The sequence below is a fragment of the Bidens hawaiensis genome, unplaced genomic scaffold (genome assembly GCF_021521415.1).
Source record: "Bidens hawaiensis isolate Kalapana, Puna unplaced genomic scaffold, B.hawaiensis_p1.1 tig00001461_1, whole genome shotgun sequence".
Classification (NCBI taxonomy): Eukaryota; Viridiplantae; Streptophyta; class Magnoliopsida; order Asterales; family Asteraceae; genus Bidens; species Bidens hawaiensis.
In genome coordinates, this window is record NW_027491082.1 from 3100323 (window position 1) to 3127180 (window position 26858).

The 26858-nt window shown below is 41.7% G+C and overlaps 1 protein-coding gene and 1 pseudogene across 1 annotated transcript in view; one reads left to right on the forward strand and one right to left on the reverse strand.

Moving 5' to 3' along the window:
• The first annotated feature begins 1121 nt into the window (after positions 1-1121).
• LOC143578922 (uncharacterized) lies at positions 1122-21631 on the forward strand (annotated as a pseudogene).
• Positions 21632-22507: 876 nt separating this feature from the next.
• The window catches only part of LOC143577907 (soluble inorganic pyrophosphatase 1-like), an 83074-nt gene continuing 78723 nt past the window's right edge, over positions 22508-26858 (reverse strand). The window contains exons 2-9 of the mRNA XM_077061627.1: positions 24875-24974; positions 24754-24782; positions 24381-24446; positions 24200-24307; positions 24032-24097; positions 23826-23946; positions 23179-23260; positions 22508-22702 (exon numbers count right to left, since the gene is read on the reverse strand). Coding sequence (XP_076917742.1) covers positions 22660-22702; positions 23179-23260; positions 23826-23946; positions 24032-24097; positions 24200-24307; positions 24381-24446; positions 24754-24782; positions 24875-24965 — 606 coding nt within the window. The 5' untranslated portion in view covers positions 24966-24974 and the 3' untranslated portion in view covers positions 22508-22659. The remainder of the gene's footprint in view (positions 22703-23178; positions 23261-23825; positions 23947-24031; positions 24098-24199; positions 24308-24380; positions 24447-24753; positions 24783-24874; positions 24975-26858) is intronic.

Genomic DNA, 26858 nt, shown 5'->3' on the forward strand with positions numbered 1-26858 from the left:
CCTTGGGGCATGCCTGTAGGTAAGGTGAAAAGGGGTAGACGGGTGTGTGAGGTGTGTCTGATGTGGCCAAGAGAGAAGGTGAAGAATCCGTATATACATACGGGTAAGGTGAGAAATGTGCTAGGGATGAGAGAGGAGGGCTAGTCCATAGGAGAGAGCATAGTTGTAAAAAAGTTGGATTTCAAGGCTGACTAATTGGTCCTCGGACTCCTATCTTGGAGACTTTCTTCAAGTCGGCCTGTATTAGTTGGAGGCGGTCAAGTCAGGCTAGGCGGGCTAGGATTCTCTATAAGTCGGTCAATAGTCGAGCTTGGCGGTCAAAAGCATGCTAGTGTACCTTTTTTACGTGAATTTTGGTTGTTTTAACATATATATATCCAAATTTTTTTTTTTTTATAATTACTATGTCCGAGTATTATCCGAGAACTTTCAACTCCTAGTTGCTCGCTTAAGGTCCACAAAGTGATTTTTGCAACCTTAGGAGAGAGTTGTTTATTTCCTCAGTTAAGTTGTTTAGAATGAAAGATAATTGAGAGTAATGTGACGCTGACGTGACACATAATGAACAAAAGAAGAGAATTTCATATCCATGGTATAAGTTACGTTTTATGTTTTAACTTTTTATGTGATTGTCATTCTATGATATATAAATTTGTTACTCCTAAATCGTACATTATTTTTGAATATGGATTCACCCTTGGACCAGGAGCGGTGGGGTGACGCCCTTGCCCCCATCAGCTTTTTTCTTTTCTAGTTAAATCATTTCATCACTTTCACCAATGCATTCATAAAACAAAGAGACTTAAAAAATTTTCAGACCATTACGTGTTTTAGTGAAAAATTAAAAAAATATCCTCATACAGACAGTAACTTAACAAGATGTTCACTTTTTAGTTAAACCTAAAATAGTTGAATACCGGCTTCAATAAAATTACCCACAACGTGACAGTAAAAAAAATTAAGAAAACAACATAAATATTACACGTGTAAATGTACCAAGTCAACAATCCGAGTGAAACCACAATCAACCAATCAGAAGCAACCTCCAATTCCTATATAAACCAAACCTCACTAACATCCCCACACACATTCTCATTTCAATCATTCAAACCCTAACAACAATGGCTCCAACCAAAGCCGAGAAGAAACCCTCATCCGCCGATAAGAAGCCATCAAATTCCACCAAAAGAATCCACCGCCGACAAGAAGAAAAAGAAGATCAAAGATCTACCTCTTCAAGGTAAGTGCACCCTGACATCGGGATCTCAGGCAAGGCCATGGGCATCATGAACAGTTTCATCAACGACATATTTGAGAAACTCGCGCAGGAGTCGTCTCGGCTGGCGAGGTACAATAAGAAGCCGACGATTACCTCCCGCGAGATCCAGACGGCGGTGAGGCTCGTGTTGCCTGGTGAGTTGGCCAAGCATGCGGTTTCTGAAGGGACTAAGGCTGTTACTAAGTTTACAAGCTCTTAAATGGATCTGGATCTGGTTTGGTTGGATTGGTTATGGCTATGGTTTGATTGATGTTTGTTAATTTCGTTTGGTGTTTTTTGAGATCTGGATCTTGTATAATCATCGATAATACCTTTTGGTTTACTTTTTAATCGAGCGTTTATGTTTTTATATTTGTTATGTGATTTTGGATTTTAGTTTTGGAATAAGATTTATTCGAATTGAATTGGGGTTAGGGTTTATGGTATCAGGCTGTAGGACAGCGTTGCAAAAATCTCGACTATGCATTGATTTATTCCAATTAATCGCTAGTCCTTATTTCATTGATTAATTTTGGGCTAGTTGGCGAATTAATTGGTCAAATCCGGCCTCAATCGGTTGTTTGCAGTGAGATTCCAACTAAAATCAGCGTTTTTTGTTGAGATTTCAGCAAAAAACAAGTGATTTTTAGCGAGATTTCAGCCACTTTCTGGCCAAAATCCAAATATGTTTGTGTACGTACAAAACTAAAAATTACATGTAAAAATGTGTACATGTATATATAAACTGAAAACATATACATTAAAGTCCGATCCGATTAATCGTTGGTCCCTACCCCATTGTCCGACTAGTGAATTTTATAACACTGCTGTTGGGTATGCATTCATGCCTGGGTATCACTCGTTAACCTTTGACAATGTTGTTAAGGTATATAATACCATAGAGCCTCGTGTTTCCAAGGGGACTTTTCACATGTTGATGCCTTTTTGTTGGAATTGCTTGGCTTTGATTTCTGCTTTGGCCTGAATCGGTCTAAGTGTTTGTATTGATTCAAGTCTATGGCTTGTCCTACTGTCCTATTTTGCTCACCCGAAACTAGTTGAGCTAAAATCTGTTTTGATATGTTACCCGACCTGACCTATTGTTTTTGACAGAAAGTTAATTGTTGGACTTGACTCTACTCAAAACATGTGAGTTTCGGTAGCAAACCAAAACAAGATGGTTTAGACTTGACAAGTGGTAAGCTCAAATCTTGTTATCGAGGTCTTACATAGTCTTTGACCTTAAAATCCACTATTACATATGTTCGAAATAACCCAAGCTATATCACTATTCGGATAAAATAGCTTCTCCCCTTTTTAATTTTAATGCATACAAATATTATGACATAGTAAGAAAATAACTATAAACAATTTTTCATAGGTTCAAAATACATTGTTCTAAGTGGGTTTCGTAAACGGGTTGATCTTATCTTGACGTGCATACGACCGCATTTGCATATTAAACCCTGTGTTGGAAGAGTAAACGATCCTCCCTCAACCACAGTTGGTTTCGAAGTCTCAAACAGCTGGGGAATATAAAGTCATACAGATATGCGGATGCGGTGATACTGAGGTTTACACCCTCGATCTCAGCTCGCTTATTATTTATTAACTGATTAATTATTTTAATCATAAAGTTTCATAATTATACTAGACATGTGCCTGCGATGAAGCGGAGAACTCAAACCTTTCACGTAACAAATTTATGTGTGTTTATTGTTCGGGCTGGCTCACATTTTAACTTAAAAACTATCAAACCAGACCACGAACACTCCTACGGAACTTGTTAGTTTTTTTTCATTTAAAACCAAAATTAGTAATGCCTAAATCAAATTAAACAAAATAAAATGTTCATTTTTATAACGTAACTTTTTTTAAAACATATTAACGTATGAAAACGTTAGCTGGTCGTGAGAGAGTTGATTTAAATGCGAAATTAAAATGACATATGGTTAAAGATGATGGTCCAAAGTTTTAACTATTCTTAAAATTAACAAATTAAAGTTTAGTAAATATAAGGAGACAGCATTATAACTTTATATTAGGAAAAGAAAGTAACTAGAATTATATAATGTAAAGATATAATTTTGTTCCTCTTACAAAGCTTCATGTCGTGTACCACTTGTATTAGGAGTTGTAATATTATATATATACTATAGATTTTGATTATATAATCTATATTTATCATAATTTTACATTTAATAATAATAATTATTATTATTATTATAAAGAACTTTCCCTATTCAGCAAAGGGGATATATGTATAAGCCTCGAGCCGATGGTGTGTTTGTGAATGGCCATGGTGTGTTTGTGAATGGCCATGTTTATTCGCTTTTTGGTCGGGAGATTTATGATTTTGATTTGGATACGGACACTTGAGTTATTTTCAATATCCCCTTTGGTGTACGCGGGTGGGAAAGATTTAATGGTGGGAGTTTTGAAATGTAGGTTAAGTTTGGTTTCATGGTCTTTGTTCAGATTAGAGGTATGCGTGATGAAGGAGGAATCTTGGTGTAAAGAAATAGCTATTGAAGACATACTACTATGAGACCCTTGCGTCTCATGGATGATTTAAAAGTGAAGAGGTATGTACCCGCCAGATATGGACAAGAGGCTTGAAATCAAGACATTATGAAGGCACAAAGCCAAAACCTTCGCGCATGGCGCATATCACATATGCTCACGCATATCACATATGCTCAGGCATCACATGCTCAGGCATCATATGCTCAGGCATCATATGCTCAGGCACCACAGATGCTCAGGCATCACATATGCTCACGCATCACATATGCTCACGCATATCACATATGCGCGTGGCGCATCCGCGCGTGGCGCATATCACATGCTCGTGCATATCACATCTGCGCATGAAACATCTGCGCGTGAGAATAAAGAGAAGACCTCGCGCATCCTCAGGATAGGCGCATATCACACATGCACATAATCAACCTCGTCCTTATCCAAATCAGGATTAGGGCAACCTTGATTGTGCACGTCAGACAACCTTCCAGAAGGTATCTTTTTAAGGAATAAGAATATGCTGATGTTGACAGCTGCCAATGAAAGGTGGACAACTCAGCAAAACCCATGTGCTACCACGTGATTATAACCAATGAAAAAGCACCAGGTGTCCCAAAGGACACGTGGCGCAAAGCAACTGGAAGAGGCCAACAAAGCCCTAATTGGGTCTGAGCCCAATCATTGGAAACCCTAGCACTATAAATACCACATCAATTCCACAAGGAGAGAACATCCAATTACACACAATCACAGAGTATTCAGCTATTAAGCAATACACTCCATTTTCCTTACTCTCATATTATTATCTTCTCCTACAAACACTTATTCTCACACCGGAGGGTTACCCCAAAGAGGACCCCTCTGTCCCTTTCTGAGGGGTAAGTTTACGGTGCTGTTCATTTTGTAGGTGGAAGAACCCAGATCCAAGAGAACCATCGGTGAAATAGCATAATCACACCCGAGGAAAGTAGATCGTCTACCAGTGAGTCGATCCACGTTTCTTCATTGGCGCCATCCGTGGGACATCACCTGTTACAACGGCAACAAGATCTCATCAGATCTCTAAAAAAAAAAAAAAAAAAACAAATTTTCACCATGGTTTCTGGCGTTCGTAACGTTGATCAAGTTCTGTAGGATATTGAACGTGAGGATGTTAATGAGGGACAGCAGTTTTTGAGGGTGCTTCGTGATTCTACGCGCACCACCAGTAACCGTCCCTTCATCACAACTCCTCATGGCCAGACTGAAACTCCTCCAGACGATCTCACGTTACAAAATCTTACCGGCGCGAAACAAAAAGGACCAATGGGTCCAGAAGATGAAACCAATGACCCCAAAGAATGGCTCATAAACGAGCAACGACGTCTAATGGACAAGTACAATGAGCTGGTCAAACACAAAAAGTCAGCCGACTTAACACAAAGGCTAGCGTTTGACAAGCAAAACGTTCATGGAACAAAAAGGGCGCGCGCGCCGGAAGAGGGTCATTCTGTTCACACTGCACACACTGAGTTTAGTGATGAAGAAGTGCACAGCATGAGGAAGACGCGAGATACTCATGCAGGAGGCTCACAGCTCCGCGCGCACGTGAACATGGCGCCTGGAGCCAAAGCCGATCTGGATCTGCACATACCGTACAGCCCACCAGTTAGAGGGCAAGTGGACGTAACCACACCGTACAGGCCAGCCATCTTGGTGAAACATTCAAAGTTCACTGAGCGCATCGCGAAGGCCCCCATTCAGCACAAAACCAAGATGCCAAGTGGTTTGGGCAAATATGACGGCACAACAGATCCAGACGATTTCTTACAAGGTTTTTACAACACTGGAAACCTAGAAAGCTGGACGATGCCAACATGGTGTCACAAGTTTGCTCGCTGCCTCACGGGCGCGGCGCGTGTCTGGTTCGAAAGCTTGCCGACTGGGCAAATCGATGGGTTCGAGGAACTATTGGAAAAGTTCCAAGCTCACTTCGTACAGCAGCGCAGACACACGCGCGACCCTGATGACATCATGCACTGCGTGCGCAGGAATGATGAAACGATTAAAGACTACATAACTCGTTTCAATCAGGAGTCTCTGGCAATCGGAGGTATCACTGAGCAACTCTTGCGCGTGGCCTTTATACAAGGCGCGCGCAGTGATCAACTCCGCCGAGCTCTCGTAAGCAGAGATGGCATGCCAACCACTTGGGCCAAACTAATGGAAGCATCGCGAGTCTTCGCGAGAAATGAAAAACAAATTGCCCAAGATAGGGCAAGAGAAAGAGCGCATCAAGCTGAGACACCGCGCAGCAACGAAAGAAGGGGCAAACAGAACTCTGTATGGTCCAAGTTGCAACCAACCAGTTTTTCTCCCGCAGAAAAGCAGGCGCAACCAAGCTCACCCCAGCCCCAAAAAGACGTTCGTAATCGCGGGGAGGGTGACAAGAGGGAAGGCGGCAGAGATCCTAACAGACCTCTGCCAAGAGTATGGACTCCCCTCAGTAAAACGCCTTCACAAGTGTTAAGCACTGAGAATGTCCAGTTCAAAAGCCCCAAGCTACTACACTACAAGGGACCGTCAGACAGTGGCAAGTACTGTGAGTTTCACAAGTCCACAGGACACAACACTGATGCATGCCACCACTTGAATGATGCAATTGAAAAAGATGTGAAATCAGGCAAGCTGGCTCACCTGGTGAAAAACTCAAGACCAGAAAATGAACAATCAGGAGCCTCAGCCAGCAAAAAGTACAAAAGAATCTGTGTAGCCGAGGGAGGAAGGCAAGGGCAAATATCAAGAAAGAGAAGCGCGCAAATCCAAGGAGATTGGCGCGAGCAACAAGTCATCTTCCCAAGAATCAGGGGAGGCCCTTCTATCAGCAGTCCTCTGGTCATCACTACACACATTGCTCATTATGAAGTGTCAAAAGTCCTGGTGGACACTGGCAGCGAATCAAACATCATGTATGAGCAATGTTTCAGGAAACTGGATCCGGCAGACCAAGCAAGGCTTGAGATTGTGAATGCACCGATCTCTGGTGTTTCAAATGAAATCATTCATCCCCTAGGTCAAATACAATTTGAACTAACCATGGGGGATGAGAAACACAAGCGAGCCGAAGTTGTCAACTTCTTGGTCTTGCCCACCACTTCTTGCCACAATATGATCTTGGGTAGGGGAACGATTGCCCAATTCAACGCCATACCGTCGCCAGCGCACGGCGCGTTGGGGTTCCCAACACCAACAGGTGTAACTTTTGTATACCGAGATCATTTGTGTGCAGTGACAAGTACTCCGCGGGAAGGGAGAATGAAACTTCCAATGGCAGACAACGCGCCAGAGGAATGGATTCTCAACCCAAAATTCCCGGAGCAGACAATCATAATTGGCGCTACGATATCAGACGACACGAGGTTGAGAATGAAAAGATTGCTCACAGCATATATGTCGGTCTTCGCGTGGCAACACTCTGATATGACTGGGGTTCCGCTAGACCTGGCGCAACATTCTCTCAACACGTTCAAGTCTGTAGAGCCAATTGCTCAAAAGAAGAGAATCATGGGGGATGAGAAGGCGAGGGCCATGAATGAGCAGGTTGAGGACCTATTGCGCGCAAACATCATCCGCCCGATACGATACCAGACATGGGTAGCCAATCCTGTGATGGTAAAGAAAAGTAACGGGTCGTGGAGGATGTGCATTGACTTCAAGGACCTCAACAAAGCGTGCCCAAAAGATTGTTACCCCCTCCCAAACATCGACGCAAAGGTGGACTCCGTGGCGCCATTCAAGCTCAAATGTTTCCTGGATGCCTACAAGGGCTATCACCAGATTCAAATGGCACCACAAGACGAGGACAAGACCGCCTTCAGAACCGACAAGGGTGTTTTTTGTTACACAAAAATGCCCTTTGGTTTGAAGAATGCGGGAGCCACCTATCAAAGACTTATGGATGCCGTTTTCAGCGAGCAAATTGGAAGAAACCTAGAAGTCTATGTGGATGATTTGGTGATCAAAAGCAGGGAGGAAAAACAAATGCTCAAAGACATCGAAGAAACCCTTGGGCGCCTAAAGGAAGTTAACATGAAGCTCAATCCGAGCAAATGCACTTTCGGCGTACAAGAGGGAAAATTTCTAGGTGTAATGGTCACCAAGGATGGTTTCAAGGTGAACCCTGAGAAGGTGGAGGCCATCCTTGACATGCCCTCGCCATCCACCATGAAAGAAGTCCAGAAGCTGAATGGTAGATTGGTTTCAATCAACAGGTTCCTAGCGAACCATGCAAGCAAATCTACCCCATTTGTCAACACATTGAGGAATTGCTTAAAGAAAAGCCAATTCAAATGGACTCCTGAGGCCGAGCAAGCTTTCAGTGAGATAAAAGAATGTTTGATAAATCTGCCCGCGCTCACAGCTCCACTTCCTGGTGAAATTTTAACATTGTACCTATCAGCAGGAGAGCGCGCCATTGGCGCAGTATTGTTGGTGGATCGCAAGGGAATCCAAACGCCAATATACTATGTGAGTCGGGTGCTGACAGATCCTGAGACGCGCTACTCCATCATGGAAAAGTTAGTTTTGTCACTAACACACGCGTGGCGCAAGCTTCATAGATACTTCAATGGTCATCCCATTGAAGTTCTGACTGGTTACAACATCCAGCAAGTCTTGCGGCGTCCCGCGCTATCAGGAAGGCTGACAAAATGGGCGCTGGAATTAGGAGAGCACACGATCGCCTATAAGCCCCGTTCAGCAATAAAGGGACAAGTCTTGGCTGATTTCATTGCAGAAGTCCCCGAAGGAAAAATTGAAGAGGCTCAGCGCGAGGTAGACCCTCCGCGAGCCAATGATGAAGAAAATGTTTGGAGATTATTCACCGACGGAGCTTCAAACAACGAAGGATCCGGCGCAGGCCTCAAGCTGGTGGATCCAGAGAATCAGGAATATACTTACGCCATCAGGTTGGACTTCAAGAGCACCAACAATGAAGCTGAGTATGAAGCCCTGCTGGCTGGCCTGCGCATCACGCACAAATTCGGAGTTAAAAAGCTAGAGGCCCATGTTGATTCATACTTGGTAGCAGCACAGGTCAATGGCCTTTATGATGCCAAGGAGAACACCATGCCTCTGTATCTAGAGCAGGCGAAAAAGCTCATCGAGCAATTTGACTGCTTCAGAATCATTCATATTCCGCGCAGTGAAAACAAATCTGCCGACGCGCTGAGCAAGATGGCATCAACCAGCTTCGATCACTTTGGCAAAGATGTCAGGGTAGAAGTAATGAGCAACCCATCGGTGGGAGCGAAGTCTGTCCTTGTAACTCATACAACCCCTTCATCATGGATAACTCCAGTAATGGAATTCTTGAAGGAGGGAAAAGTACCGGACGATCGCGCACAGGCGAGGAAGATAAGACACAAGTCGCAGAACTATGAACTGCTTGATGGTACATTATATCGACGCTCTTATCTTGGACCGCTCATGAAATGCCTAGATGCTGAGGAAGCAAGCTATGTGATCAGAGAGATACACGAAGGAATCTGTGGAATACATGCTGGCCCACGCATGGTGGTTGCCAAGGCAATGAGCGCAGGTTACTATTGGCCAGGCATGTACTTGGACGCTTTAAAAGAGATCCAAAAATGCAAAGCATGTCAGAGCTATGCGCCAAACACCATGCGGCCAAAGAACAACTTGATTCCGGTGACCTCCGCATGGCCTTTCCACAAATGGGCAATCGATATTGTGGGTCCCCTACCGCAAGCGCAAGGGCGAGTAAAATTTTTGGTAGTGGCAGTAGACTATTTTACAAAATGGGTTGAAGCCAAGCCACTAGCAAAAATCACAGCCGAAGCGATGAAGCAGTTTATCTGGAGCCACATCATATGCCGTTTTGGCTTGCCCATGGAAATTGTGAGTGATAATGGTAAACAATTCACTGACAGGAAGATATCCAACTGGCTCAAGGAATTGCGCATCAACCAAATCTTCACTTCGGTATACCACCCTCAGGGGAATGGCCAAGTGGAGCGCGCGAATCAAAGTTTGTTAAATGGGCTGAAGAAAAGGTTGGAGGGAGAATCCCATTCTTGGGTCGAAGAGCTACCTAATGTCCTGTGGGCACACAGGACATTAAGCAAAACCAGCAATGGCGAATCCCCGTTCAGCCTAACCTATGGAACTGAGGCTATGATTCCAGCAGAAATTGGATGCCCATCCCATAGAGTACTCATGATGAACAAGATTGATAACGAGCGCGAAAGGAGGTTGGATCTCAACTTACTTGAAGGGCGCAGAGAGGCGGCTATCATCAGAGAAGCCAAGTACAAGAAAAAACTGGAAAAATATTACAACCAGCGTGTGAAAGAATGCCACTTCAAGAAAAATGATTTTGTCCTTCGAAACAATGAAGCTAGCCGCGCGATACCCCCGGGAAAAATGTCCCCCAATTGGGAGGGACCTTATCAAGTCTCGGAAGAATTGGGAAAAGGCGCATACGCTTTAAAAGATTTGAATGGAAAGAAGATCCCGCGCGCATGGAACGCGACACAGCTTAGAAAATGTTTCATGTAAAAATGTCAAGTTTGTAATCAAGGCTTTTTAAGCCATTATGAATAATGATACGCGCTATCTTCTCTTAGTGTGGATTCTATTACCTTTTGCATACATGTTTCACACTTCCCTTTATTAATTTTGAGCAATATGACAACATTGTATTGACATCAAAACGAAATAAAAACGAAGTAAAACATACATGCGCGAGCTTCAAGCTCAAACGCGTTAACGAGTCTTAACTCTAAAACGTCAGGGCCTTAGCCCAATTCTATTACCTTTTGCATACATGTTTCACACTTCCCTTTATTAACTTTGAGCAATATGACAACATTGTATTGACATCAAAACAAAATAAAACGAAGTAAAACATACATGCGCGAGCTTCAAGCTCAAACGCGTTAATGAGTCTTAACTCTAAAACGTCAGGGCCTTAGCCCAATAATATGAGCCTTAGCTCAGGGCCTTAGCCCAATAATGTGAGCCTTAGCTCAAATCACTCACAACATCCATCCTACATGCTGCGCAGCCTGACCATAAAAATACCTAAGCACAACTAAGGCAAAGCAAATGCCAAAACATAGATGTTAAGGTCTCAGGTCGAGGTCGCGCATGAAATTGTAATGGATATCTGAGTAACACATATTGACACGTAAAGGCTAAAAAACTCATAATTCCATATAATAAATGCGCGATAACGTCGCGCAAAAGAGGAATAATGAAAACGCCAAGGCACGTGTCAACATATTCAAGATATGGCAAAATCACTTACAATAAGACAAGGATTAAGTATAATAATTTTCTTACAACCTTGTTCTTATTTCAACGTGCAAGCATATCTTATATTCAACAAGCAAACATGCAATATAAAGAGATGAATGGGGAATGCGCAAGATGCGAAGAAGGGAAAAACAAAATTTCATTCCAAAGCATTGAAATTTACAAGTTTACAAGGTGATAAGATACAAACTACAAATAAAAATAAAAAACATGAAGGGCTTCTCAAGTCTCCACGTCGACGTCAGCCTCTTCATAGTCCTCATCACCGCCCTCAGCATCTGGCGCAGCCCGCTCCTCGTCATCTCCAAACTGACCATAGTCAAGTTGTTCATCCTGAATGGAGTCTTCTATCACAATAGTGTCAGGAGCGGATCCTTTGGCCACGCCAGAGCCGCTTGCAGGAGCAGCATTCCCCGCGCCATCATCGCCGCCACCAGCCCCTTCGCACTCGTCAAGTAATTTCTTTAGCGCGCCGAGATCGGGCTGGTCAGCAAGCGCGGATATCTGCAAATCATAAGGAAAAATATGAGTACAAAAAGACTTGGAAAATAAGTCAAGGTTATCTCATTAAGGTTAAAATACCTGCGCAAGGATGGGAATGGGAGTATTCAAATACTTCTCCCCCATCGCGGCCATGTCCGCGCAGGCAACGTCGCTCTGATAAGGGTACTCGGATGGGTTCTTCTTCAACATGCCATATTCATAGCCATCCGTAAACCCTTCAGCTCGACCCACCAAGCGCGCGGCAGCGTTGCAGTCCATCACAAGGGCCTGAAACTCGTCTGAGTATTTCATCGCGTAAGCGCAACGAGTCATACCCTGTGAGATTAGCCATTGGCGATCCTGCGCGAGGGAAGCAACAGACGTCTCAAGAGCAGGAATCTGAGAGTTTAACAACTCAACAGTTTCCTTAGTCTGTTTCAGCTCATCTTTGTCGGACGCTGCTGCCGCCAGGACTTCTTCTTTTTCCGCTCGCGCAAGCTCGAGTGCTTCCTGGCTAGACGCTGCCGTCGCCAAGGCTTCATCTTTCTCGGCCTGCGCGGCCGCCAGCTCCTTCTTCAGGCGCGCAACCTCACTCTCCAGTGATGATTTGTCAGTTATAGACTGGACGAGAGCTTGGTCACGCGCCTTCGCATCAAGCTCCAAGTCGCGCACTCTACGCGCGTACTTGGCCGCGTCCGCCTCGGCCGCCTGCAGCTTCTCCCGCGCAGCCTGTAGCTCATGCCCGCGCTTCACGAAGGCGGTGTTGGCACTTGCCCTGTTCTCACTGAGCTCTGCTTGGAGCTTCTCAGCTCTCTCTCGAGCATCAGAAAGATGCCAAGAAGATACTTTAGCCTCTTGCTTGGCTTCCGCAAGAGCATCACGTACCTTTACGTAATCATAGCGAAGCTCTTGGGAGGCAGCAAAGAAAGCCGACCCAGCAAACAGATGATCTTTGAGCAAGTCATCGCGAGCGCGGGCCTCCTGAAACCTCCTTTCAGCTGGAGGCACAGAATGAGCCCAGAAGTCCTCACACACACCCATGGACTGAAATGAGCTGTCCTCAGTAATGTTCCATCTCGGGCGGTAAATGTGATCGGCTTCCTGCAAACACAAAGTAATGATCTAAGTCATCAAAACACTAATATGGAAGTCCGCGCAGCGGAACAAAAAACGAACTTATACCTGCGGGGATGAAGCAGAAAAGTCAGCGCCAGCCCCACGAGAAGGCTGCGCCGGAAAATCTCGTGGCGCTGCAGGGCTGGCGCGGCCGACGTCGGAGTCTTCAACTTCAAACTCCTCATCCTCCTCTGAAACAGGCCTTTTCTCCTGCGACCTAGAACCAAAATCAGTCTCGCGAGGAGGGCTGTGCGCAGGAGGAGGTGAGGGAGGTCTCGACGCCGCCAGGTCGGCGCGTAAAACGGCCTCCTGCTCCTTAGTAATCCCGATGAGGGGAGATTCAGCGCTTGCAGGAGCAGGAGCAGAACCAATGGCGCTGGCACCGGCGCCAGCAGCTTGTACGCCAGCTATGACTCCTATGAAAAAATCAACAAAAAGAAATGGTTCATGACTTGATCTAAAAGAAAAAAGTCAAAAAATAAAAGCACAATACGTACCTTGGCGCAACTCCGTTCGCGAGGCAAACATCGCCATGAAGTCCATTCTACCCTTTTTCGAGGGTAAAACAGGGGACTTCGAAGCGACCTCCGGCGCAGCCTCGGCATCTTGTTGCGCTTGAGGTTGATCCACCAAGGTCGCCGGCTCTACAAACATTTGAGTGAGCAAAGATTCATTAGTAATTCTATCAGAATCGCGCTCATAGAACCATAAAAGATAACCAAAGGGTAAGCAAAGTATACCTGTCGAAGGCGCAACGCCGCTCCCCTTTTCCGCCGCGCGAAGGGAGGAGGTAGCCGCACCATACCTCGTGTGGACAGGAGGTCTGCCCACTTTTTGAGGCAGGGAAGACAAGGAAAACTTGGTGGTAAACACCTGGGTTTTCTCAAGTCCCTTCGCCTGAGTAGGAGGATCCTGAACAACAGGGGCATCATCTTTCTTCTGCTTCTTATTGGCCCCTGCCCCAGTTTTCCCTTTAGCTTTACGCTTTAGTTGGGGCGCCTCCTCTTCCTCCTCCTCCTCCGCGAGCTCCAGCTCATAGTTCTCAAGCGCGTCTACAATACACGCAACAGAAGTGTTAGCAAAATTTGGTATTATAAAGGCAAATGCATAAGTACAAAGGCTTACCAGGCGCATCGCTGTCAAAGAGAAATCCCAGATCAACAGGGATGAACATGTCATCGAAGCGATCGGGGAAGCCAACCTCCCCAGCGCCCAGCGCGACGGAGCCACCCTCCATATGCTCATCATAGGCGACGTGGACATATTCCTTGCTGACTGCACAAAACAAGTCAAATGATATCAGCAAAAAGAATTATATTCGCGCAGAAGTAATGCAATGAGATTAATTTACACAAGCCGTCAACTTGGATAACGGGCTCAGTCGCGCTGTCAGCCCACCTCCTGCTCATACCAACCCCCACCAGCGCCTCCTCACAAATTTTCTTGGCGGGGGATGGTTCGGCAGTCAACTTTTTAACCCAGGCGCCAGTTGGGTTCTTGAAGACACCCACATCCGCAGGCGCAGAAGAGATCGCGCGCATGGTCATGCGGATGGGGATCACACCAGCCCTGATATAGAAAAACCTCTCAGACCAGTCATGAAGGCTCTTGAATGAAACGGTGCAGCACTTGACCTTCTGACTGCGAGGAATAAATGAGAACCAAGAATCTTGGATCTTGGGCTTATAAAAAAACTGAAAGCGCCGAGGGGTGGGCTCCTCGCGCTGAGATTTGCACATGAACTCAAAGTGAGTCATGCGCACGAGTCCAAACGGATGGACTTGGGATATATGAATCCCATAAAACCTAAGCAGCGCACCCACAAACCTTGTCATCGGGAGACGAAGGTTGCAGTGGGTGAAAAAATGGCAATAAAGGGAAATATAGCCGGTAGGCGGGTCCGCCGCCGTTTGCCCGGCCGCCGGCAACATGCAGCCATACTCAGGGAGAAAACCCTGAGTATCGATTTGGCTGTCAAGATCGGCCTGCCTCAGTTTGCAGGGGATCTCATCCCACTTCTTCACTGCCTTGGTCCTCCCTACCTCCTCCGATGAGGCCTCAGCAGCGCTCTTCCCCTTGCCGGTCTTCTTCAACGTAGACATCACTAACGATTTCACACGGCAATGGATGGGGGAGATTGTGTTGTCTGAGCTATCAGACATACAACTGTAAAAACGGACAAAGGATGCTTCTGAAGAACAGAGATCTGGAAGTAGAAAGGTAATCGGAATAGAATGAAAGAAAGGAAAGCTTTGAATAAAACAGCAAAAAAGATGAAGAATAAAAACTCTAAGGGCTGGCTTTTATAGGCCCAGGAGAGAGAAAAATTGGTGCTGATCGGACTTCACGCGCCCCCACTCGCAGGTGTAAGCCAACGCGAGCGCGACACGTGTCCCTGACACTGTGTGAGGGGACACGAAAAGAAACTATACAGCTGCTGCCAGAGTTCACGCGCCACCACTCGCACGAACGGACCAACGCGAGCGCGACATGTGTCCCTGACACTATGTGAGGGGACATGAAAGGCAACTGTAGCACCTCGAGCACACGAAAGGTCTGACACGTCTCCATCACTGACGCATGTCAGCAACAACCAACCACGTACAGGGACGATTCGTTTTCAACCAAAAGGATAGAATTTCGCGCAACGATGAATAATAAGAAGAAAAAGACAAACCCCTACTAAAAGAGCAAACTACTAAGTCTAATATCTATCTTACCTCGCTCGCGCGAGACAAGACACACATTAGACTGGGGGGGCTTGAAGAGGTATGTACCCGCCAGATATGGACAAGAGGCTTGAAATCAAGACATTATGCAGGCACAAAGCCAAAACCTACGCGCATGGCGCATATCACATATGCTCACGCATATCACATATGCTCATGCATCACATGCTCAGGCATCATATGCTCAGGCACCACAGATGCTCAGGCATCACATATGCTCACGCATATCACATATGCGCGTGGCGCATCCGCGCGTGGCGCATATCACATGCTCGTGCATATCACATCTGCGCATGAAACATCTGCGCGTGAGAATAAAGAGAAGACCTCGCGCATCCTCAGGATAGGCGCATATCACACATGCACATAATCAACCTCGTCCTTATCCAAATCAGGATTAGGGCAACCTTGATTGTGCACGTCAGACAACCTTCCAGAAGGTATCTTTTTAAGGAATAAGAATATGCTGATGTTGACAGCTGCCAATGAAAGGTGGACAACTCAGCAAAACCCATGTGCTACCACGTGATTATAACCAATGAAAAAGCACCAGGTGTCCCAAAGGACACGTGGCGCAAAGCAACTGGAAGAGGCCAACAAAGCCCTAATTGGGTCTGAGTCCAATCATTGGAAACCCTAGCACTATAAATACCACATCAACTCCACAAGGAGAGAACATCCAATTACACACAATCACAGAGTATTCAGCTATTAAGCAATACACTCCATTTTCCTTACTCTCATATTATTATCTTCTCCTACAAACACTTATTCTCACACCGGAGGGTTACCCCAAAGAGGACCCCTCTGTCCCTTTCTGAGGGGTAAGTTTACGGTGCTGTTCATTTTGTAGGTGGAAGAACCCAGATCCAAGAGAACCATCGGTGAAATAGCATAATCACACCCGAGGAAAGTAGATCGTCTACCAGTGAGTCGATCCACGTTTCTTCAAAAAGGTACTTTTAATTTGATGTTATGTGATCAAGATACAAGAAGCCTGATGTGTGGTGTCTTGACACTAATACTATTCAACAAGTGAAATGCAGGGACACTTCGGAGAGTTGATGGTTTATCGTCTTAGTTTTATTAAACTCAACAACTTTGTATCATGGCGTGGGAACTTCGTAAGGTGTACGTATAAGTCAGGGCCGGCCCAAGGGTGTGACTGGGTGTTTGATGGCCACATGCCCGACACCCCACTAGGCCCGACTTTTTTATTTTTTTTGAAAAAAAATTATATGTATATTTATTAAAAACAATATGTATATTTAATGTTTAAATACAGTTACATAACCACTTGCTTGGTCTTGTGGCAAATGGGTATTACTCACAATCAAGAGGTTGTGGGTTCTATCCTCACTTGAGACATTTTAATTTTTTTTTTATACAAAAGTTTTTTACACAACCCAAATTATAACCAAGTAAGCCCACATAAAAATTATACTTTTTAAACCCAACAAAATACTTTTACTTAAGGCCCAAAAAAGTTTTCTTCTTCGGCCCAAAAGTTTTTTGGCTTTCTCGGAGCCGACCCTGGTATAAATACAATGTAAGGAATCATTCTACCTATTGAAATTATTTTTTGTTCTTCACATATTGATATTGTAATGGATTAAAACTAATTCAGCTTGAATATGCAATTAATTAACAACAAATTAAGTACACTATTAAGTGATTAGATTGTTGTAAGTTTGGCTATAATCATTATATCTTTATAGAATTATTTATCAATTGGTATTATGTCTCATTATATCTGGTTTGTTACCACTCTTTAATTGGACTTGGAGCCACTCAATTTAAATACTTTTTCAAAAGCCTACTCAACTGAAGCTCATAATAGTTAGCATTCAAGAACAAGATAATATGGCTAGTGAAGTTGGAAGGATGCTATCATGACCCTTGATGTTTGACTGCGTGTTATGGAGACGGAGATTGGCACCTACATACTCCACATGGGTCCATTTGATTGGATTGCACGAAAAATGGGGCTTTGTCGCCGTTAACCGAGTGGCACTCAAAGGGGCAATTGCTCTTGGCGCCCTATGTTAGCGGATGAGATTTGTTGAGGTGGTCGTGGGTGGCCCCCCCTTGAAGTTCATAACACATGGTCGAAGATGAGAGAATTGATGACTGAATTAGTAAAGAGATACTTGTTGTGAATTGCCAAAATTTGTTCGGGTTTACTGACGGGTGGATTGTAGAGCCACCCTTAAATGTAGTAATTCTAAGCAAAACATGAGCGTTTACGTGTTATTTCAAGGATTTAGGTTACTACCGTATATGGTGTGTGTTTGCAGGTACAGGTGCTAAAAAATGGTGATTTAAGTGAACTACGATGGAGAGGAGCAAAGGACTTGAGAGTTGGTGATAGCAGTCAACAAGTTAACCAAAGAAGAAGGATTTGGAGCTGAGGCTACCGTAGCTTACGGTAGCCACCGTAAGCTACGGTAGAGAGCTGGCGTAAGAGGTCTAGCGTAAACAGATGGAAGCTGCCGTAGAAGTTTTTGAAGCCACCGTAGCTTACGGTGGGGCCTGCACGCTGGTGACGGTTACAACTCCAATTTGATGTTATAATTGGCTTTTGAGATCCTTTTCAGATGATTCCGACTTAGACAATTGTTGGGGGTGATTTTGGTGCCTTGGAACAATATTTTGGGTGTTTCTAATTGAAGATTGACATCATAATCTTGGATTACTTCGGATCAAACTTGGTATGATGATATCAATTATGTGTGGCTAAAACTTCTAGTATTTCTCTTGGTTGTAAGGTTATTGCAATACTCTTTTTGTTTATTGTTCTTGCACTTGGATTGATTATCGAACCGTTTAGATTAATATAATCACGTTGTTTGTTTGATTGTTTGTAATTTGTCCATATCGTTTAACCTAGTTTCATTCTATACGTTCTTGGTGTTGTTAACAATCGAGATTTAGTAGAAGAAATTAGGGTTAAGATTATACTGATTGATCACCAAGTAACGACCTCGCATTCTAGGAATCCGAGTACTTAGTTCTTGAGTAATCACAAACAATTAAACTTACACGAAATCAAGATATTATGATTTATCCATTGAACTTAAACAAAAGAGTTGCGTAATAACCGAACTCCAAGAGGAATGCTCATTTAATCAATTGTTTACAGCCTTCGTTTAGTTTATAAAATCAAATCAAAACCAAATTGAGAATTACTTTTTCGTAAATTACATTTATATTAGCTTAATTGTTAAACTACTTCTTAACACATATTCCACAACTCCCTGTGTTCGATACTCATTTGTCACTATCTATTTAGTTGTAATTGGTTTATTTTTGCGCGAGTCTTCGACCTCGTGTCATTTACATCGAAGATGACATAAATGACAGTTTATAATTCGCTTATGTTTTCTTATGAATCAAATACAAATTGTTTTTTTTTTCATAAACGAAACCGGATAGGGTTATAGGCTTTTCAATGGGCATGACTAAGGGTGTAAATGACTCGATCCAAGCCCTAGCACAGCTCATTTTGAGCTCTTTTCTAAAGCTCGAGCTCGTGAATTGATTTCTCAAGCTTGGACTCGACTCATTTAGCACAAATTATTTTATGGTAAAAAATTCATTTATTTCAATTCTTTTGAAAGAACAAGAAGAAAACAAAGAAAACAGAGGATTTGTTGATTTCAAGTAGTAAGTTTCACCAATAAGATACGGAGACTTACTTCACCTTTGGAATTGCACAAAAAAGACTATTTATCTTAGAGATGTCTACGGTAAATTTTGGGAAAACGTCAACGGTTGCTGGCTTATTTGTCAAAACAAGATAGAGCGCGTTATAAAGAATTAATAGGATGGTTGGATATTCGAGAGAGAAAAACTCATTAATTTGAAGAATTTGAAGAGTTCATTTAGATTCTTCACTTAAAGCTTGAGGAACTTCTTTTATTTATTCATTAAATTATATGTTTTAATTAAATTTATGTATATTGAGAAAAACTTTAAACAAGCAAAAGCTCACTGCGCATTGCGAAACTAATACACAGTAATCTAAAAGAGGTGAAACTTAGGTAGCGTTTGGTATGCAACAATGACAGGAGGAATGTAATGATTCATTGCGTGAGATTGAAAAAGTGATGTTTGGTTGCTCAATGGAATGGAAATATGGAATCATCCATTACACATGGAATCTCATTCCATTAAAACCATTCCTTCTCACCGCCCTTCTTTTTTTTCATTCCATTCCTCCTTCCATACTTTCTCAACAATACCACCACTTAACAACAACAACCACCACCACTACCATTGCCACCGCCTCCGCAACCACCACCACCACCTTACCACCAGCGCCACCAGTGCCACTGTCGCCACCTTACAATCAGCGTTACCATCGCCGCCACCATCATTACAGTAGTCATCGCAACCATTGCCATCACCTCTGCTTGGCCACCACCAATGTCGCTGCCTGACCACTACCACCTGATTGCCACCACCGTTGCCGCCACCCTACCATCGTCATCACTACCAATGCTACCACCGCTTGACCACCACAACCCCCACCCCCACCCCCACCCCCACTAGCACAGCCACCACTACACCCATCGCCCCTACCGCTTGACCGCCACCACCACAACCACCATCGCCACTGTCACCACCATTTTCGTCACCGGAGCTACCACCATTGTCGCCAATGTAGTTTATTTTATTTTGGTAAAAAAATTATTTTGAAATAGGAGTGTTTTATTATTTCTATTTCATTACTGCAATTTTTTTGGATACCAAACAACATAAAGTAATAAGCAATTTCATTCATATAGGTTAACCAAACAAGACAAATGAATGGCAATGATCTATTTCATTTCCTTGTCCATTTCATTCCTTCTCGCATTCTATTCCCCCTTCATTCCATTATATCCAACCAAACATACCCTTAAAAATAAACAAGGCTCGATGAGCACTTCCCATACAATTAAGGTTTAACTAAACATACTTATATATATATATATATATATATATTGTTGACGTGTTATATATCTCCAAATCTGATGTTTTAAGCAACCATCAAACCCTAATTAATAATGTCATCCCAAGAGCATCGATCATCGATGGATGACGTATTACCTTGAAGTTTGATGTTTTTTTCAAGACTTCCTGTGAAATCAATCATGCTGTGCAAGTGCGTCTCCAAAAACTGGCGTGATCTTGTTTCCGAACCGTACTTCATTCATCTTCATCCTCTAGATCACGCAAGGCAGCTCTAATCATTAACGAGTTCGAGAATCAAGAATTCTACAAACGTCAACCAGGAAGCTTAACATGGGTAGAGATCAAACACGAACACGAGATCTCCCATCGTGTCAAGAGCCTTAATCTTAACCATTGTGCTCCTCTACGTGGTTCCCAGATCGTTCAACTGGGCTCCGTCAACGGTTTGGTCTCCTGTCGGTGTTTATATAAGTCCATTCACATATTCAATCCTGCTTTGGATGAATATATCACCCTCCCTAAACCACGCATGAATTTGGTGCCATTGTTTCACTTATATGGTTTTGGTGTTTCAAAAGCAGGCGAATACAAAGTGGTACGGGTTTGCTGTAGTAAAGTATCCATGGATCTCGTTGTTGAAGTAGATGCGTACACCCTTGGTACGGTTCATTGGAGAGTGGTAGCACAAATTACTTTGATGGAGCCACTGAAACCAGATATATTAAGCTATGGTCAACATGGTGGTGTATTTGTGAATAGTCATGTGTATTTCCTTATTGGTAAGGAAATTTATGATTTTGATTTGAACACGGAGACCTTTGAGTTGTTTCCATGCCCTCCGGTTGTAGGTCCTGGAGAGGGACTTAAGCATATGTTGGGGGTACTAAAAGGTCAGTTAAGCTGACTTTCTTGGTGTTGGTCTCTAATGGAGATTTGGACGATGAAGGAGGAATCTTGGTATAAAGAGAGAACTATCCAAGATGTAGTTGTAAGGTTTAATGTTGTAACTCTAGGATGGATGCCCTTGTGTCTCATGGATGATTTAAATGGTGCTAGTATTTTTATGTTTGAAGATCGAGCAAATGCAAGATTAGGGGCATATTGTCTTGACACGAATACTATTAAGCACCTGGAGTTGCGGGGTTGCTTAGGTAAGTTGATGACATATCGTCCTAGCTTTGTTAAACTCGACAACTTTGGATATGAAAGAGTTCATAAGGTGTATGACAAAAGGGTAAGAAAATAAAATCCATTATTGACATTGTTGTTTTCTCTTCATCTTCTTATTGTGCAATTAACAACACGTTAAGTACTATTAAGTGATAAGATCATTGTTAGTTTGGCTATTATTATTATTATTATCAATTTTTGTAGAATTCTATTATGGATTGATCATTTTACTTACTCTGGTTGTACTTGTTCAGGGATAACCAAGACTCAAGGAAAGAAAGTTTGCTTGGTAGGTCAGTCGGGATAAGTTAAGTCACGCACAACTTATTGTTAACGCATACACATAAGTAATTACGTGTAGTACGTGATCTGAATAAGTTGTGTGCCTTGTATCAGATTTAACAACAATAGATTCATTCTGTTTTTCTTATGTTATTTGGTTCCAAGTTATTTTCAATCCTTTTTAATATTAGTTTGCTGCAAATACCATTAGAGATCTGCAAGTGCCCTTCTCCAAAGATGAAATTATTCTTCAAGCATCTAATTGGCATTGTGTCTCTTATCTGGTTTGTTACCAGTTACCACTCTTTAATCAGTCTTTGGTCCAGCACACTCAAGTTTTGTATACCGATGTTATCAATTATTAAAACTTAAAAAGTTAGTCTGGTGTCTCAAGCATGAAAAGTTTGCCTAAGCATTGTAGTATTTTCTAATGGAATAATGGTAGCCTATCATGGATTTGGGGTGCTACAACATGCAATATGTCTACCAAAATATCAACGATGGCTTGTGATTCTTTTTTAATAGTATGTTAACGACTATGTGGCGGCGCAAGAGCGCACCAAGTTAGAGCCATGTTGGACCGAAATACAAGAAGGTTTGGTCTAAAACCACACCATGAAAGGAAGCCAATGTTGTTGGTTGTCATGCATGACTCATGACCATATGAAGTCATTTTCCATAGAATAAACATGTCTATTCCCATAACATTGGGAAATCAAAAGGGCATCAATACACAATGATCAGATCAATAGGTTTTACAATAGTTTTCAACATCATCATCAATTAAGTTACCAAAGTTGCATAATTGTTCCCTTGTATCTCTCAACGCCTCAATCCCTCCACAATGTAATCAGCATATAGATCCCTTCAGTAAATAAATGAATATATATTTATATGAAAGATAAGTATAACCGAGCTAAGAAAATATTAACTCCAAACGGGCAAAACCATCACTAAATTTTATTGAAAACGTTTGATAAATATTTACAGTAAATAGTTTGTATTATCTGATGTAACGTATTGAATATTTCAAAAACCCAAAAGGGGGAAAATGTGTTAAGATTTACCCAACCCGTTAGGACCTGTATTAAAATGGTACCCGTTATGACCCGAACCAATTTGCAACTGCATGTATTTATGATGTATGTGTGTGTTGTTCGCATGCATTGTGTGTTACCTGCTACAAATATCTAATGCTCTTAAGCGTCATTAGTAATATACATTTTTAGTAAAATTAAATGCTGATATAATGATATGACCATCTATCTGTATAATGTATTCACTATTCGCATGCAGTTCAAATTTGAATGTATTTCATAAGCATTTGAAGTTTTTACTTACATTGAATATTTCACCGCCTCGATTGCCTTGTCAGCTGGTAAGAAATCATCAACAGCAACCTCCTTATTCTCGTTCTTCTTATCTAACCACTCGAGTTAAGGTAAAACAAAACTTGCATCTTCAAAGGGTTTTTGGGTAGCGTATGCTCTAGCTAAACGAGTAATTTTTTCTCCAGTTACTTATAAATGAGTCAACTCATGTTATGCTTTATTCAAAACATTCAAACGAGTAAAATTATATATATGGCTTAAAAGGGAACAGGTCAAATGGGTCAAAATTCATCAAACTTAAAGCATAAAACCTTCTAAAACATTTATTCAAAAATGATATTATTATAAAAATAAAAACTTTGTTATCATTTTAACAAACTAACCTTTTTTTTTTTAAATTCAGAACTTTTCGACCAAAAGTGGGGTCAACCCAACACAACCCAGCATGTTATGAACCATAATTAACCCACATAAGACATCTAGAACATTGCATTACTATTGTAATAAAGTAATTCTGTAATCATTATCGACACTGATTTTTTTATAAATATCTTGGACAAAAAAGCGACCCAACCCAGCCCGTTTAGCCCATTTCCAAACCCACCTGTTTTACCATATCTATAAATCAAAATAAAAAAACCAGTTCTGAAAGGATACAATCTTCAAAGAAACGGCGGATCTCAGCTAAACGATGCGGTGGGAGCTCTTTGATGTCAGTATAGTCCTTATACTCAGGATCATCAGCACAAACTGCAATTATCTTATCATCTTTTTCTCCCTAATTATAACCACAAAATGTTTGTAAACTTTTTTGATGAGCAAAAGAACAGATATATAAGTGTATTATTAGACCATATAATTACCTGATCAATCATGGGCATGAGGCCTATTGCTTTGGCCCGTAAGAAACAACCTGGCAGTATCGGCTCCTGTATGCATGCAAAAACCTCGGTAACATTATTAAAATGTTTTGGTGATACTTATAATAATATGTTGAATTCACTCAGATAAAAACCTATAACTTTGCATACCTGCATGATAACCAAGACATCAATCGGGTCGTTGTCTTCACACAAAGTACGAGGGACAAAACCATAATTGTGTGGGTACACGACTGACGAGTATAGAACACGATCAACCTGATAAAGCATATTAGAACTATGTATGAATATTAGTTTATTGATTGTTATGATAGTTATTACTTTGAATTACCTTAATAAGTCCTGTTTTTTTGTCGAGCTCATACTTCACCTTGCTCCCCTTGCTAATTTCAATCACCTAAACATACAAATAAATAAATATATAACCATATGTTTGAATGTTTAGCAAATTTTGACTATTTACTGAATTAATATATAAAAAAGAAAATACAAAAAAGGAGACATTTTGTAAAATGATGGTAAATTTATGTTTAAGAGGAGAAAAATAGGTAACTTCTTGTTACCCTTACATGATCAACATTGTTGCGACAAGTATAAAACCCACTATCAAAAACTGATTATTTGACCCCTTAAATATTTGGATAATTAGAAACGAAATCACTTTAATAAAACATTATGAAACCTGTCCTAAATATTAATCTTACACAGTTGAAAATCGTTGGTGCACCGGGTCCTGCATTGGATCAATAAGAAAATCACATTCTTGAAATTGAAGATGACTGGAAACTTGTAAGAAATTAAGATAAAATTAATCAAATTAAATACCTATTTCAAGATCATGCCAAGGATGCGCAGCAACCGATCTTTTGTTCATTGATGAAAGTATTCTTTCATTAAGTGGAGGACGTGAAGTCATACCTGCAGTGTGGTCATACATAATACATTAAATCATAAAACAGAAGCTTGTAGAACAAGAGCATAAGGTCAGCATTAAACTCATGTTTAACAAACTTTAACACAACAGAAGGGTAACCCATGCAGTGAAAAATACCACCCACTGCTACATAAAACCACTAGATAAAATAAAAATTGCTCTAATATCAGTTTCCTTTTTACTATTAACATGCACCCTAAGGTCGGTAGTAACATTTTGCGTGAAACAAAAAATGATAATTTGGTTCATAACATGATTCGTGAATCTCAAACTGCAAATTATAATCCAATCGCTTTTTCCATTGTCGCTTGAGCCAAAAATAAACCATATAAGCACAATAGTATAATCCATGAAAAGATTGTTAAGGCATAAGTCCATAGGCCCATCTTTTTTTTTTCAATAAATCCAAAAGAGCGACTATGTTAGGTTTTGTTGCTCTCATTCATCCACGCAATATTCATCATTCTTCACTGCTTTGGTTGATTCACATTTTCAATTCTTTTTCCTTCTGTGGTGCATTCTTCTACATTTTCTTCGTATCTTTGCCGCAATTTTTCAACTTGGTTATTGACTTGGTACAAATACCTTTCTAATGGTAAATTGGTAATGTAGCTCTTGATGTCTTTTTTATTTAAGATACATAGCCTAAGGTGAAGGAATTTTGAATGTTATCCATCATTAAATACACATTTGAAAAAGAAATTTAAATTGCCTAGAGAAGGGATGTAGTGAAACCAACCCTAGATATGTGGCTACATGCTAAACACTTGTGCCAACTGGAAAAGCATTTTGATGTAGCGTTAAAAATCGTACACACTTCAGAGTTCAGACTTTTCAAACCGAGTCCTTGGTTGAAAAGTCTGGAGTCTGTACGACTTTTAACGTTCTATCATAACGCTTTTACAGTTGACACAAATGTTGGGTGTGGAGCCACACATCCCGGGTTGGCTTCGCTACACCCCAGTCACCATGCAATTTAAATGCGTTGTTTGAATGTGTATCCAATGGTGGACAATATTCAAAGAAACCTCTATCCTAGGTAGTGCATCCTTGATCATAAAAAATTGCGTGAGTTACATTACCGGTTCATCACATTTGGAAAGGTACTTTGCACCAAGATAAAACCAAATTGCCATGTGAGTCTGATGAGAGCAAGGTTATGCAAGTGCCTTTGCTAACTGTAGGCTCAGGCGTCTGGTACAAAAGAAGTATAACACAATGCAAATAGGTTAGGTTAGAGTAGCTTAGATTTTCTTCGCAACCTAAACCCCAATGACCAACAAAATAGTTTTTCCCTAATTAGAAGGATTTAAATTGTCCCTCTGTAAGTTGCAGCTTTGGAACACTTTATATCTATGATAGAACAGCTTATGCTTTTACGCCTCTTCGTCCTTTTGTAATAGCATTAGGTTTGATTCTTATGCTACTTTGTGCAGTGGAAGTATTTACAAGAATAAAGCAAAATGTACTGAATAAAACAAAAAGAAATGAACATCTTGGTTACAAAAAAGCACTTTGGGGTGAGGCTGCACGATTGCAAAAGGTGGTGATGAGACAGAGCTTCGCCTAAGGTGGCACCTCATGTATATCCATAATGAAGGTGCTGGATATAGAGTTTCATATTGCTGGAGTGAAGCCATAGTTGGAGGAAGAAGGCAAGGATGTGGTGTTGCACCACATGGTCACGAGGAAGAAGAGTAAATTGGAAGGCTTTTAATGGGGAAATGAATGTTAAACATATTGTAACTGCATAGTAATGCATACTAAATGCAAAGTTCATACAAAGTAAATGCACAACTTTTTTTAGTTTTAAATGATCTTTTTCTTGTAGTTTTATTTCTGATCTGACATTTTTTTTTCTTCTGATTTGTTCTC